General features: G+C 36.9%; 2 protein-coding genes across 4 annotated transcripts; both read right to left on the reverse strand.

Moving 5' to 3' along the window:
- On the reverse strand, nt 376-10,920 carry LOC109224840 (protein RCC2). Of its 2 annotated transcripts, none has more exons than XM_019389391.1 (16): nt 10,368-10,920; nt 10,071-10,132; nt 9,923-9,990; nt 9,015-9,136; nt 6,553-6,658; nt 6,371-6,422; nt 5,442-5,559; nt 5,329-5,359; nt 5,215-5,238; nt 4,958-5,082; nt 3,395-3,476; nt 2,766-2,888; nt 2,631-2,684; nt 2,482-2,551; nt 2,255-2,288; nt 376-1,145 (listed from the first exon to the last, which is right to left on the reverse strand). In XM_019389391.1, exons 1-16 carry the CDS (start codon nt 10,552-10,554, stop codon nt 793-795), a joined length of 1,611 nt encoding a protein of 536 aa, XP_019244936.1. In that variant the 5' UTR covers nt 10,555-10,920; the 3' UTR covers nt 376-792. The 2 variants fall into 2 exon arrangements, with proteins under 2 accessions (XP_019244936.1, XP_019244935.1); XM_019389390.1 differs by having other exon boundaries at nt 376-1,154; nt 10,368-10,919.
- On the reverse strand, nt 12,264-16,138 carry LOC109224841. 2 transcript variants are annotated; one of them, XM_019389394.1, is made up of 5 exons: nt 16,052-16,138; nt 14,787-15,821; nt 14,528-14,660; nt 14,360-14,444; nt 12,264-12,727 (listed from the first exon to the last, which is right to left on the reverse strand). In XM_019389394.1, exons 2-5 carry the CDS (start codon nt 15,776-15,778, stop codon nt 12,510-12,512), a joined length of 1,428 nt encoding a protein of 475 aa, XP_019244939.1. In that variant the 5' UTR covers nt 15,779-15,821; nt 16,052-16,138; the 3' UTR covers nt 12,264-12,509. The 2 variants fall into 2 exon arrangements, with proteins under 2 accessions (XP_019244939.1, XP_019244937.1); XM_019389392.1 differs by having other exon boundaries at nt 14,787-15,943; nt 16,052-16,133.

Raw genomic sequence — 16,140 nt, forward strand, 5'->3', positions numbered from 1 at the left:
ACGTCTGTTGCAAGAATGTCATTGCACCATCTCTGAAAATGAAACAAATACTAAAAGGAAAATAATAACTTGAAAAAAAAAATAGAAAGACAAGAAAACAACACAAAAAGAAGGGAAATTATACAGTTTAATTCACTTAAGATGATTCTTGCACATGCTAGAGCACATTTCCTCTAAATTCTATACATCAAAAAATTGATTATCCACTATGTGTTCCAAATGGGAGCCTGAGACTATGATAATCCACTCTATTTCTAAGCCTATACAACCAATAACTAGCACAAGGGCATGTTTGGAAATAGAAGGAAGATAAATCACTATCATTGATCATATACAAGACAAGAACAAACCATTACTAACAGAGCTAATCCAGAATAACACATTCCGTTTAATACTTCTTTTAGACCACCATAGATGATCAGCATAGATTTGCTTCCATTGAAATGCAGATTTGTTCAAAATAAATTAGCCATCAGAGAGGAATGCTACAACTTATAAGGTTAGTGAAAAAATCCAATACACCTCACTGCCAGAAAAGTTTTTTTTCTTTCCCTTTTTTCTCCTCTCCCCAAAAACGAGCTTGACCAGGTACAAACTCGGACAAACACTTCCATCTTCGCGGTCAATGTTCTATGTCAATACAGGTTACAAATTTAAAGCACAAATGCTTTACACTTGCTAAATTTCAAAATGTAGAATGGAAATAATGACGAAAATGATGTACTTTTTAAAGTGCAACTAAGTAGCCAATGGAGAATAAGATACATTTCATCATATTGAGAAGCTTTTAACTTAACCAGGAAAGTTGTACTCTGACGATTTCCTGGGCCTTCCTCTTTTACCTGTCGATACTTTTGCTTCAGGCTTGGAGCTTTTATTTGCCGATGGTGGCCGACCCCTCCCACGGCCACTGCCCTTTTTACTTGCTGTAGCTTTGCCAGCAGCCTTTCCTCGACCTCTGCCGGAAGATTTAGCACGCCCATTAGATTGTTCTTCATAGTCATCACTCTCATCATCACTATTTTCCTCCTCATCTTCAGAATCAGATGATGCATCTTTTTTCTTCCTCTTATTTGAACTTGCAGGTGCCTTAGCAGACCCTTTTTTGGAAGCCTTTTGAGAAACTGGAGATTCACTCACAGGTTCTGCGCTCGCTGCAGCAAAAGATCAATTTGCAACTATAGTAAGAAAAGACATTGAATGATTTTTGTAAAAATAAATAGGACTTTCATGCCAACGATTTCCTCAGTTCAACAAGCAAACAATTTTGCCTTTCACATGGCATGTCTGACTACTCTAACGTAATAATCAACCCCGAAGAGAGGGTTACAACATCCTAAACCAGCTGACGATTGAGCACTATAATCTAGAGGTCCACATAAGACATGACAAAACCATCTCAAGTGACCTTCTCTAAGTTTATCCTCGATGCGCTAAGCTTTATATTCAATGTTATCTATTTTTGCGACATTCATCTCGTGGACATTTTAAGCCTAACAGACATTATTCTCATATAACATTACTAGTCTAGCAACCCATTGCAGTCCTTTATTTTAGCTATCCAACTTATTTGTTAATGCATCTATCGTTATATTCTCCTAGAAAACTGATCCTAAATATTTGAATTGTCTGCAAATCTGCATTAGGCACCGCAAAAACCTATCTCCATCTAATTCACTTGACTTCCGCTAACTATGCTATTCTCCTCTAGTATATTAGTTTTATGCATTAATTTTTCATATATTAGGATATTTTCCTTGAAAATTGAACATATATATGCGAGTTGACTGGATGTAGATACCACAACCCCATCTAATATCACCTCCCCTCCCTTCCCTTTAAACTTGTATTGCATACATTCCATACTTCTACTGCTCTTAAAATCCATATCCTGTAGAGCACTTCATATTTTTGGATTATTTCCAAATAGCATATCTTATGAAACATTATCCTGCATAGCATCAATAAAAAAATAAGGTCACAAAACATATCCAAGGTTAGGGGGTGGGGTTTGGGGTTGGGGAAGGAACAAAGACATGGAGATGAATTGACTATCATTGACAGACTTTCCTTTCTTTCATCTCCTAAAGGAATTAGCAATTCCATGGATACTTGATTCAATCGCACTTGAAGCAAACACAAAGAAGCAAAGTTTTTTCTCCCAAAAACCCCTACTACAAGCTATAAGAAAGAACTTCATCCACATACTTTTAATCTCTGAACATATAGAGATAGATGAAGGTAAGAGCTGTACCTTCCTCAGAAGCCTTGCCATCATATACGTCAAGCTGCGAGGAATAAATGGAAGAAATTAGATAACTTACACGGGCAAATAAAATAAACCAAATGTCTTTATGATCCCCACCCCTAAACCAAAAAAATGACATGTCATAGGAAGGTCTAAATTTATCAATATAAATTAATACTCAATATCAAGATAACGCATATAGGCGAAAACATTAACTGTAACAGTAATATTACCTGATCAAGTCGATCTTCAACATTGGTCTTGTCAATCACAACCATGGAGTGGGCAAATCCGCAAGCAACACTACAAAAAGGGAGACCCTAGGATTCAGCATGTAAAGTTCCATCTTCTAAGATTAACATTTTTTCAGAAATAGACTAACCTGATAACATGCATGCCATCTAAAATGTCTACCTTCTTAGGGACTGCTGAAGATCTATTGAGAAAAAGACGAAATAAACGAAGAGTAAGTGCATAGAACTCACCCAAAAAAAGAATAGATATGAATCAAACCTACTTTTGTCCAGTTGGTCCATAACCCAGCTCCCCTGATTGTGCGTGGCCCCAACTAATGCACGAGGAATCAGCACCGACAAAGTGGTGCATATTTCCAGAATCCATACATCGTAGGTTCCATCCACTAGAAATCCAGAATATAGCACAAATATCAATCCAGTAGTCTTAATAACAGAAGAAAAATGTTGTGCTTTTGAATAGAGAATGTCCTATTAAATATAGCCCCAGCCAATGGCTGGGTAAGCGGATACAACAATACCCCATTAAAGAGTGGTTGCTTTAAAGATCTTCCAAAATGAAAAGCGAAAATTGTAACTTGAACACAAGATATCCAAAGAAGCAACCAAGACTACAAAAGATACTCTGCCATGACTTTGCGTTGAAATCACCCTATTACCCCTAATGACAAGACGAAAGGAAAAGAAAATCTAAACTCCATCTTCATTGATGTTATCACAGATGTAACCCGAAAACATGGACAAAATTATACCTCACTCAGTATTGTTATCACAAACATTATAATTCACAGAGTACATGGAATACATCACACAAGCAGCTCATTCTGTCATCTTTACTAATATTATGACCAAAATAAAAAATTGGAAATTCAAATGTTATAAAGAACAAAACCTCAAATCCAGAAGAGGTTTAGGATACATCCAATCATCCCCGCTGTTCTTTACTTTGCCCCACATGTAAAGCTGTCCTCCTCCTGCACAAGAAAACATTATTAAAAGTTCTAAGTTAGAGATGTTTATTGCTATTCATGGGCCCATCATATTGCAATTAGTAGAAAGTGGCCTGATCACATATTGTGTAGAATGACTTTACTTGCAGAGCAAATTTCAGACAGACATTACCGCCTAACTCCATTATAAAAGATACATAACCTGCTTTTTATTTCTACCGTGTCCTGAAAAAATTAACCTCATTCCTAGTATGACAAACTCTGCCGCCAAAATTTAAACAACTAAGAACTATGCTTGTTCAAACCAAATATTTCCTTCACTTGTCTACATGTCGCATAATAGTTTTAACCGCTAACTAACAATAGTAAATATTTCAATCAATTTAGTTTTAATTTCCACGCAATCAAGGTTGGTCGAGTATTTTGGGATCATGGTTGTATGTTTACTATTGGTCAGTTTTTCTTTTACGATCTTTGACCAATGGTTATTAAATTTTTAGAACCACAAAATCCACCGATGTAAGCTTCACAAAACTTGTCCACTACCAAAATCGGATTGCAAGAAGATTACCAATGTGAATAACTAGGATAATCTTTTGAAAGTAGGATGGATACAAAGAATGATAATTTTAAAAAAAAAAAAAACCTAACTAGTTTGGAATAAAGCATAGTTGATTGGTTGATTACTTAAAATTTAGACATTAGTTTAACATATTAAGAATTAACAAGGACTTGTTGTCGTTACTGCTTGTTGTTTCTGCTTCTTTTTCTTTCTTTATTTCATTTAATGTCTGGTTATTTTTGGTTCTTGAAGTGTGGATTACATGTGAAAATCAGTAAGGTGGTAAAATAAACAGCCTCTCCAACTTCACAGGGTAGGGATAAGGTCTGCATACACTCTACCCTCCCCAGATACCACTTAGTGAGATTACACTGGTTTTTTTTGTAGTGGTATTAAAAATTAACAAGGATTTGATTAGCCTATAATACCACCTTACTTATTTTCACATGTAATTTGTAATTCAAGAACCAAAAATAACCATACATCAATTTTACACTTTTTACACATAACTAGACAGCTAACTTTATGTTCACATTCTAAAAAAGATGTCGGCTAACAATCCACTTAGTCGTGGGAATAATCAATTTTATAGTGTTGAATAATGGCTTTTTCCCCTTCTTCCCTCAAAGCAATAACTAAACGAGGAAGCACTACATGTAATTATAATCATCTTTAGAATATACATTTAAAGATGGCAATCTACTCATGTGAACGCACCTCTAGGCTGTAGAAACTTATTAGGAGCCATTAGAAAACTTTTGGGGAGAGGTTTTTGAAAAAGAAATATTTGGAATAGAAAATTTCATGTAGAAAAGGTGGAGCTAGTAGACATATCAATGATGATGGCATCTCACGTGGGGAGCAGCTTACAAGCGTACAGATAAAATTTCAAAATGATGTCAAAACAAAACGGGGACGCCAAAAAGAGCAAGAAAAACCATACCAGCAGTGCATGCTGAGCTGGCAGAACCTGCTGAAACCACTGCATTTGGAGGCAAGACATTCTGCCGTGTGAAAACGTCAACTCGTCGAGGAGCCCACTCGTCCTTCTGTTCTCTATGACCAAGCCTGCCATCAGCAAAATCAAGCACATCTTTTTGTTTATACTTGTAAGATCCAAAAAGAGCACGGAAAAGACACAGTGGTGCAATAGACCTCCACTACATAGACATAGGAAAATATGAAATAGAATACACGAACCTCCCATAACCGCCAAATCCCCACCTAGGATTTGTTAGCCAAAACAGAGGAAAGAGTAAGTCAGCCTCTGTACATATCGTCAAGTCAAAGCAAACAAGCTAAGGTAGGACTTACGTGTATACATATCCATTCTTATCCACTGCAACTGAAATCCAGAAAAACAGAAGGTAAAGTCACTTAGCAAATCTGACAATATCTAAATTTGTTTAATTTAAGTTGAGATGAACCTGTGTGATTTGTTCCACAAGCTACTTTGACTATAGTCTCTCCAGAAAAAGCTGCTATAGCTTTAGGTCGGGGTTGAGCTTCATAGGCTAGCCTTACCGAGCTATCTTTTGTATTATACTGCACGTTACAGGGCATCCTTGATTAATTCAAAGAAAGCAAGAAGTCCCACTTTCAAACATAAAGATGCTACTATGTGAATTTATTACAATCTCTTCCAAATTTAAACATCAAAATATCAGCTTCCACAGTCTCGAATAAGGTGTCGCGATAAGGCACAACTAATGACAGACCAACTCATTTATAGCTTGTTTGGCCAAGCTTCTCCAAGGCCAAAAGCACTTTTTTTAAAAGAAAAAAAATGTTTTCTCCCAAAGTTGAGGTGTTTGGCCAAGCTTCTAGGAAGAAAAAAAGTATTTTTGAGTAGAAGCACAAGCAGTTTTTCAGAAGCACAAGCATTTTGCCTGTTTAGTGTACCAATCTCCTTAACTTTGTGTGCAAAGCAGGAAGAGAACAAGGCTAAAGGAGAAATAAAGATGCAAGTTTTTAGAAAGTAGACCTTAGATGATCAAATTTTCAATTTGCCTGTTAACATAAAGAACAAGCTCAACCAATTGCAATGGACAACAAGGCCTTGATAGAAAAACAAGATAAAGTGGAGAAGATAACAACTATGCTCATCCAATTGCTGCTAACTATGATTTCAATTTATGAACAAGTATCAAGAAAGTTGTATCATTATTAATTACATTGAACAGATGATCTTGTGGTGACATACTGTTGCTGCAAAAGGAAATATTGCAATTCGAGATTTTGTTATACATCATGCTGAAGACATAAACTTCCGATATGTAAGAAGGAAATGTTGGAAGTGTTTGTCCATGTCACAGAAGATAAAGTAAAAACAAATGAGAAAATTTCCTAACCGTACCTCATTGTCAGTACCATGACCAAGCTGACCATACTGAGGCAGACCGGCAGTTCTAGAAACCACAAAATAACATGTGAATCAGAGAGTAAGCAAAATCGGAGCTGAAAATGGCACAACAAATATTTTCTACTGATACACAGCATTATCAAGGTGGTAGAAAGTAAAAAATTTACAAACCATACAATATAGAAGCTCCTTCGACTGAGGTTAGCCACACAGTAAAGTCAGCCCCACAAGTAGCAGTTTTGACATCAGAGACAGCACATTGGACTGGAGATGATTCAATTTCTGCAACAATACAAAGAAGTGATGATTTTAATTTATTATTTTATAAAAGAATGGAAACTGACCCAAGACAGAAGAAATTAATAGGCTCGAAATGCTAGGAAATAAAGACAGCAGGTTGCGTAAAGCAAGTTTGTGGTTCGTTTTATAAGGTCCTACTCACTGGCTTATATAATCAAAGAATTGTTGTTCTTTCCTACACCAGATTATATACAACAACAACAACAACAACAACCCAGTATAATCCCACTTAGTGGGGTCTGGGGAGGGTAGTGTGTACGCAGACCTTACCCCTACCCTGGGGTAGAGAGGCTGTTTCCAAATAGGCCCTCGGCATCCTTCCCTCCAAGAACTTCCCACCTTGCTCTTGGGGAGACTCGAACTCACAACCTCTTGGTTGGAAGTGGAGGTTGCTTACCATCAGAGCAACCCCTCTTGTATGATCTTAAATATTTTAATGAACAAACTTTAAGCAGAACTGCATGTACTTCTCGCAGGCTCTGCTGTCTATTACAAAATTATGTTTCAATCTGCTGCACTTGCCGGAAACAGCCTCTCTACTCCTCCGGAGTAGGGGTATGGTCTGCGTACACACTACCCTCCCTGGGGTCTCACTGGGTTGTTGTTGTTTTTGTTGTCTGCTGCACTTGCTTTTTCTTTTACTGCTTAAATTTTTTTTACCAAAGAGTTGTATGGATCTTCTCGATAATACATTATCAAACTGTAAATGTAAAGTATCATGCATAAAATTTGCAGTTCTTAAATGTTTTTAGCTAATAGTAAAAAAGGGGTAGACAGACGGAACTTTTTTTTTGTGGGGTGGGGGGGAAGAAGACAAAGCCACTTGTGGGATTCTTCAGGATGGCCTCAACATCATCTCAAAGAAATAAAGAATTAATCAATTACAATACAAGTCAAACACTCAAACTACTAAAGGACCTAAATGAAATATTGAAGAATAACAGAATGAAGATCACCAAACCACACGGAACTATACACAAATATCAAACCCATCTAGTTTTTTTTAAAGCCATCCCAGCTAGTTCTTTTTAAAGCCATCCCAGCTAGTCATTATCAAATGCCACACTGCTGTAATTAAATCCCGAGCACCCTTGGGAACATGGACATAGATGTCTCCGCCATCCAGTGCAGATTAACTTCACATTGACACAAATAACTGTACAATATTGGCTGAGCGAGGATATGCACACGTAATTCCACTGTAAATCACTATAGCCTAACCGTCAAAACGAAAAATTGAGCATAACAGATTCTATAACCAAACAGAAGTTGAATTAAATATATAGGTTCAGCAATCCTTTGCTTGCCACAACATCCAGAGGAATCGAAGGCAGGATTAAAATTTGTTAACTTGCCACTAGCCAGATTGAATAGTAGATTACATTATCAACTTCCCCCTCCGCTCCACTCAGTCAAGTAACTGAATTTCACCTGTTCCCAGCCCTTTCACCTTAACTGTTTCTCTGCATGGATTCCATCTCCTAATTTTTTATTCAAGGCCATGATCAATGCTCCAGAAAATGCTTATTGAAAGAAAAGAAATATAGATCTCTAAGTTGTTAAGTTCTTCATTCTTTGAAAAATTGGACTCCTCAGTTACAAACCTGTGTCTTAAGTTTTTTAGTTACCAAATTACTAGTGTTCTCAACTTCTCATCAATCTTATCTCTTTTGCAAGTGAAGTTCACACAATCTACCATAGAAATGCAACTCATTCCTCAAGCGGGACACAGTAAAGAGCTCTGGCAGAAGATATTGGCACAAACCAGCCCTCGAATAATTCATATGTCAAGATAAACACTGTTACTACTTACATTATCATTCTTACTTATGTTAAGATAGTTCAGCACCAAATCAACCTCAATGCGACGGTTTCCTAGAACAAAAAGGTGATTAAATGGAAACCCTGGTAAGCATATAATTTTCCTGTTAAGTCAAGAAAGAACTGGAAAAACACGCAAAATGGCCCTCAACAATTGTGTCCGCCATTTCATGCATTCTTCATACAAAAGACTTGAACTTCTTGAAGCGTATTAACTAGCTTTTTCTAAGGCATGACAGAATCGCATTCACCATTCTCGTAACTAAAATTCACCAGTTTTTCAGTCGGAAAAAAAAGGAAGAGATTCCATACATAAAGTTCCAAAGAGGAATTGGCCCCTATTGTAAGATAGGCACCTAAAAGCATCCATCAGAGAAATGCATTAAGCAATAATGCACAAAGGTGAAAGAAAGACATATAGTCATCATATTTTATGTCACATGAACTAATTCACAAGTATGTATCAAACAGACGAACAGAGAGGGAACAAGCAAAGTAGGGTGACAAAGGTGCACACCATTTTTTGCAGAGCCTGTACCAAGCTGCCCATGTTTATTCCAACCAAAAGCAAATGACTGTCCATCTTCAGTCACTACCACTGTGTGGCTCCTTCCAGCTGCGGCTCTAATGATTTTATGCCTGAAATGAAAAGGTTTTATTTAATGACAGAAGTAGATATATAATAGACAAAGGTTTCAGGAGATATGGACTAACCATAGAGGGAACTTAAGAAGGGTACTGGAAGCATTTCTTGCTTCTATACACATATACATTCAGTTTAAGCAATAAAATGTTTGCTGTACCTTATAAGAAAGGGAAGCAAGAAAACGAGCCCAATAACACCTCCCTCATAAGAACTACAAATTTGAAATCATCTACATATGCGCTTAAATTATCATAACAACCTATATATTGTTTAAAGCCAACTCATGTTGTTCCTAATATTCCAAGTTGCAGTCAAGAGGCATGACCAACCATTTAATTAAACATAAAATAAAGTTGTAGCATTATGGCATCTTATGAATATCAAACCTACAACTTAGTTTCCTCATGGCTATAGAGGCGACTAACTTTTGCAGAATGCTTAACCGACCTCAAACAATGACGAAACAAAATAAAGGTAGATTCTTTTTTGTTAAGCAAATAAAAAAGAAAGGTAGGACTTTGTCCCAACGTTTTCAACAAAGAGAGAACCAAAGAGCTATCAGCAGGGGGGGGGGAAATAGGGCAAAATTTAGGGTTTTGAGAAAACCAAATAACTATAAGCAGGGGAAAATAGGACAAATATAGGGTCTTTAGCCATAGGGTACGTTATACCACTGCAACCAATACTCCATTGTGGTAACGGGTTTGAACTTGGTAAATATTTCCAAAAAAACAGCTATATCTGTCATTGAAGGAAGACACAAGCAAAGAACAACTTACTTGGAGAGTTCAGAAACAACAGTTGGTCTATCACGTGTAATTTTATCTCCATGACCAAGCTGCCCTTTCTGCAAAACCACAATACTTCACATTACAGTAACAAAAGCAGCATAAACAGGCAAAGGTAAACACAAACAAAACAACTTGCCTCATTCCTTCCCCATGTATAGCAACGTCCTTCAGTATCTAGTGCTACACAATGACAAGAAGCTGCATTCCCACCACCATGTAAGGGAAAAAATGAAAAAGAATAATAGCAGAATCACTAAAAACAATAACTTTGACTTAATCCAAACTAATCGGGGTCGAGCATATGAATCCTCAACATACATTCCACTACATTTTCAAACTAAAAAGATTTTTAAAAAAAACACAATACAAGTGTAGCAATACAACTAAGCAAAAAACATTTTTAAGGGGAAAAGCAAAAAAGAATATAATATACCGCAGCCAGAGGCAACGAAACAAATGTTGACACCAACAAGCGGTCGAAGTCTCGTCGGAGAAATCAAATTCCCTTCCGCCACTTTCCGGCGACCAACAGCATCCCAACCAGTACATCCACAAAACAGCAGCTCACCACCCTTCACCACCCCTTCCTCCACCGTCTTCTCTGCCTCTACCTCCGACATCTCCGGCGAACTCACTCAACGGTCGAAAAAATTCAAAAAAACGTAGATCGAAATGAAACGTAACCTCAGCACAACAAAACTGCCGGTGATCGGCAGAGTAACGGAGATTTGAAAGGAATCGGCGGCAAACGGGTCTATAAGCAAAACAAAGTAATAGCAGTAGTTTCAGAAAGTGAACATCAGAAACCCTACAAAATAACGCTATTAAAAGAAGATTTTAATTTGTATTTGTGTATTCCGAGAATTTGAGGCTTTATATTAAATTTGTGGGTCGAAAGTGGATATACGGATTGGTGGAATGGATAATTATAGTGCTTTGCTTTTTCTTTTGTTTTTCTTTTTTCGCTTTTTCTTTAACTCAACTCAATGCAGTGTGATTTTTTTGAATTTGGAAAATTAGAAGAAACTATATACTATACAATATGTACGTTATGTTCGATTTAGTGGTCGCTGTCGGATAGATATTTTTTATTTTATAGGAATTTGCGACATTTGTGTAGGGTTTAAGGGTTTTGTCCACTGGAGAATTTTGATTCGTTTTCCTATGGGGTGGAGGGCATATGCCCTTTTTTTGGACTCTTTGGTCATTATCTAGTTGCTCTTTTTGGATTTTTCTCTTACACCTTCCACTATTTTTCTTTTTTTATATGCTTAATTAAGTAGCAGTGATCCTATGACCATAGGTTTTCAATTGTATATCGCGATTTCAAGTTGCGATCTCAATTGATTGTACTGGGTTGTTGTTGTTGTTGATCTCATGTTAATTATAGAAAACTATAAATATTACGTATACCATGTCGTTTGTAGTTTAGATTATATGACAATGGTGTCTAGCCAGTATATATCAATTCTATTATTTCATAGAGTATTTTCTATGTCGTACAAGCACAAGTATCAAGTAATCTTGTCTACGAATTAGGTAGGTTTAAAAAAAAATATTTAATATCCCCTCGACGTCGCGTAGCCTTTTTGTAATAGCTTTCATTAATGCAATCAAGCTTTCATTCCCAATTTTCAATTCTGTTTTCTCAATTGTTCATGACATTGATTTTTCCGTACATCTCGTCTAGCGTACTGAAGGGACCTCAGTTGGCGGATAGTAACTGCACTGACATCTGTTGCTTAGCCTTACGTCGCCCTTCGAAGGAATCTCAGGAAGGCGCCGCGTAACCGTTGGTATGCTGAAATTTGAACTCTGATTTCTAAGATATGAAGGCAGTTCATCATTGTACTTCAGATTACTAAAAGCATTAAACAACAAAGTTTCATTACATTAGACAACATTACTTTTGGTGCATTTCCTTGTCTCCACCTTTTACTACTTTTCTTTTTCCTTGTTTCATTTAGCCTCCTTTAGTCAAATGGGGTTAAACTAACTCTAAACTTGAACTAATACTTTTTTGTGAGAGGAGATATGGTCTTATACTTTGCAAGTACAGAGTAAGAAGGAAGACCACCACATAAAAAGACTTGTACATTGTAAGAGCTCAGCAACAGCTGGGGATCAATCCAAGTATATTGTTCTAAACTTACCAAAGTTTCATCAACAGATTCCAATCGTATGACGTGCGTCATACGCTTAAGAAAGTTGGAAAGACAACATGCACTAAGCAGACTGAACGATAGGTTGCAGTAGTAGTAGAAATCCAGAGGAACTGAGACTAACTAAGATAGTCAGCCCTCAATTTCCTTGGAACTAGAGAACAGTATAGGAGAAAATATTGGCTCAAAGTTTGACTCCAATTTATTGTCATAGTCATTTCCAATGAACAAAATAATGTTTAAAACATAGAGAATAAGGATTGTACCAGAAATGTGTAAAAACCCTTGTATAAATACTATGTAAAACTCAGGTTCTCAGCACTGTGCATAGCATGAGATACCAGTAATAGGTAACGAACTTTTTGGTTTCATTTGAAGACGATCTTCACCTCCTCAATTGTCTGTATCGCCCACTAGGCGGATGCAGGTGTGGCTGAAGCCGATGATGCAGTGGTTGGTTTTCCAACGGATAATTGTTGGATTTGACTAGGCTGCTGTCGCTGCATCGGGAACATATTATGCTTCACTGGCATCCGTTGTATCATGCTATTAGGCAACCGTCCTTCCTCCCTAAGTTCCCCTGCTGCAAGCTTCAAACGCTGGACTTCCGAAGTTAATGCCTCATGCAGAGCTGAAGAGGGAAAGCTAAAGTTACAAATGTCCATCTTTGCGGGTAGGTGCATCGAAAAGACACCCACATAGTTTCACATATATATATATATATATATATATATATATATATACAGAGCAGGCATGATAGAACAATATAACTTGTACTACCTTAAATTTACCATAAACTTATTCTAAAGCAATCAACAAACATGGGCAAACTTGCTCTGTGGCACATTTAATTTTCTAATGCCTTAGCCTTCAGAGCTTTCATAAAGGAATTATTTGGTACAAATATTGCAACTTTTAAGAGAAAATTCCACCCTAATTAACTTAGTAAACCAAATAAGAAAAAAAAATATGTATGGAGTCAATGGAAAGATGCTGATGTTGGGGTAAACTGTTAAAGAAAATCATGATTTTCTGAGCAGGCCTGTTCATTATTGGTTAGAATCAAATTAATCCTACTGAAACGACTACATTAAATATTTAGGTTCACTGATTCAGTTTTTGGGTCAGTTCTCAGAGAGGGAAATTGAAATTTTCGCAGCACTTACATTTTGAAAATTTCCAACCAAACAAACAAAAGTGATTAAATAGTGATTGATTGTGCATCAATTTCACATAACATTGAATTGGTATTGTGGTTAGTAACTCCTCGTTTGTGTACGTGCCCCATCCATCTGCCATTTAAACTTTACGTAATCGAATTTGCATCCCCTACTTACTTTTCAATTATCCTGAAAGGCTTTTCTCATACTAATCTCTTCTCCTCTGTTTTCTGTCTCACATAGAAGTACTTCATAAAACCCATCTACTCAATTATGAGCTCACTAACACCATTAAAATCTCCTTCCTCCCATTTTCTTCAAACAATAGCAATAAAAACAATATGCAGAAGGCTAGAGCCATGAAGTTCAAATCAGGTTAACTTGCAACCTTTTCTTTCGACAAAACTTAAATGCCTTTTTTGTTTCTATAAAACTACTTATCCAGCTGTTTTCAGCGACCACCCAAATATTTCTAAACATCTTCAAGTTTTATGATTTTATTTTTAAGAGGTAATTGTCACACCAAACAAACACATTACAAAAATAAAATAGTTTTTTTAAGACAAACTAAGGATATTATCACATTGGGAGGATGCAAGCAAAATACAAAGGAGGTGTTCCCCCTATTTTGATAAGAGGTTCTATGCAGATAAATTCATTTTGCCAAAACAAATTGAAAATTATCAGCATAGAACTTCTTATCTTGAAAGAATACCGGAAATGCATTAATCGAATAAACTTCAGTTAAGTTCAAGGCAGATGGAGGCCACCAATATCTAAAACAATCTATGAAACTAAGTTGATACTCTTAGAATGTACTTGATGGAGATTATATCTTTTCAAACTACAGAAAAGGAAACAAGAAACCAATAAAAATTGGAAAGCTTTCCACAAAATTTTGCAAAAACTCCAAAAAATTGATGACTTTAAGTCTTTAATGACAACTTTCAGAAAATACTCATTAAAGTATATTTTAACTTATAAACGTTTATACTGTGAAACATTTTATTTCGGCCGCTTCCCAATTGTAACACACAAGATACCTTTTTGCAACACACTAGATACTTAGAAACCAAAAGAAAATGAAAGCGGAAAGGTAATACCATCTCTAAGTTGTGCCTGTTGTTCCATGGCTTGAACGCGGAATTTCAGCTCACTGTTCAGGCTTGAGATCTCAGTAAAATCTTTCTGTACCAAGTATATGAAAATCCAATAAAAAAAACTGAAAAAAAGAAGCGTTGAAGGAAAACCACAACATTTTCTATAGGCACCTGCAGGATGGTAACTTGTGTGGATAAAGTAGTGGCTTCTGTCTGTAGCTTTTGAACCTTATATTCCAATTCTGAGATGTAACGCAATTTACGCTCCTTGGATCGAGCAGCAGATTGACGATTAGCCAATATCCTGAGGAATGAAACTGTCAAGTAAGATTTGCATACATGGCTTTTCGATATTATGGACAACCAAAAGTTGGGCTTCTTAAAGGGATACAAATATATACAAGAATCTTTTAGCAGCTAATCTCCATACCTTTTGGCACGCTTTGGATCTGAAACTGCAATCTCAGCAAGTCTTTCATCTGCCATAATCTTCTTCATCTCAGCTTCACTAAATTCAGCATTTCCAAAGTCAAAATTGCGCTGGCTCGAACTTTCATTTCCTGAATTACTAGGTGAAAGCTGACCGGAATGGTTTACTAGAGAAGCTGGTAACTTTGGTGACTCGTCTCCATAGTGAAAACCTCCAATTGCACTATCCATGGAAAGACTCCTAAAGTGACGCGTGGTTGGAGCAATATCTGCATCGGCACTCCTCTTGATCCCTTCCCTTAAACTTGTCAGTTGGCTGCTAACACCGTTCCCTTTCAAAAGACTTTCTGCTTCATTGTTGCTGCTCTCATTACCGCTTACCTTTGTACCACTAACCATGCTGCCCTTATCTCTATCCTCAGTGCCAGAAGAGTTCAATGCCTCTATATTTTCCAAATTCATGTAGGAAAACAACAACTCATCCGTAACCTCTCCCCTTGATTTCCTCTCACCAATTCCCTTTACATCAATCCTTCCATTACTACTCAAACCCATTGGCTGTTTCTGCAAATCAATTGTTTTTTCCCTCCCCGAGCTATCCCCAAGATTCACTGCTCTCCCTGAAATTCTCTGCCCACTTATGGGCATCAACTGAGGCGAAGACTGAATCATATCCGAGAATCCTAACGGAACATCACTATTAGATCGACGATGTCCTTTCCGAGGAGGAAGACCGTCACTACCCCGCAACGCATTTTCCCTTACAAGGTTAGACACAACTTTTGGAACTTGACAATTCACATCTACTTCCTCCATGGATGTGTCCTTCAAATTAGCATTAGCCGACACCATCGACGGCTCGCTAGGAGGTAAAGGGCTCAAAGGGGGCAAACAATTATTCAAAAAATTGCTTGGTTGAGATAAAGACCTCACATGACAAGCTCCCACACCGAAATTGTGACTCATAGGTGGCTTAGAATTAGACTGAGCCATCAGAATCAAGCAAAGATTCAATTTTTATGACACCCTAATCAAACTGGAAATGTTTACAAACAATTATATTCGGAATGATCAAACAACTTCAGCAATTTCTATTAGATTAATCAAAATTTCAGCTCACTGAAAAACCCTAAAGAGACTGCTTCAAAACCCAAAAACCTGATTAAACCCAAAACCCAATTCAAGTAATTAATTTCAGTACAGATAAAAACCTTAACCAAAGATGAACAAGACAAGAGTGCGAAGAACTAGGAAGAAATGAAGTACCTGAATATATGTCAAGAATTTAAGGAGCCACAGTCTAATATAATGAAACAAACGTGCAAACGTTGTTCTTAGTGAAGTTTGGGGGGGGG

Source organism: Nicotiana attenuata, chromosome 4 (assembly GCF_001879085.1).
Source record: "Nicotiana attenuata strain UT chromosome 4, NIATTr2, whole genome shotgun sequence".
Lineage (NCBI taxonomy): Eukaryota > Viridiplantae > Streptophyta > Magnoliopsida > Solanales > Solanaceae > Nicotiana > Nicotiana attenuata.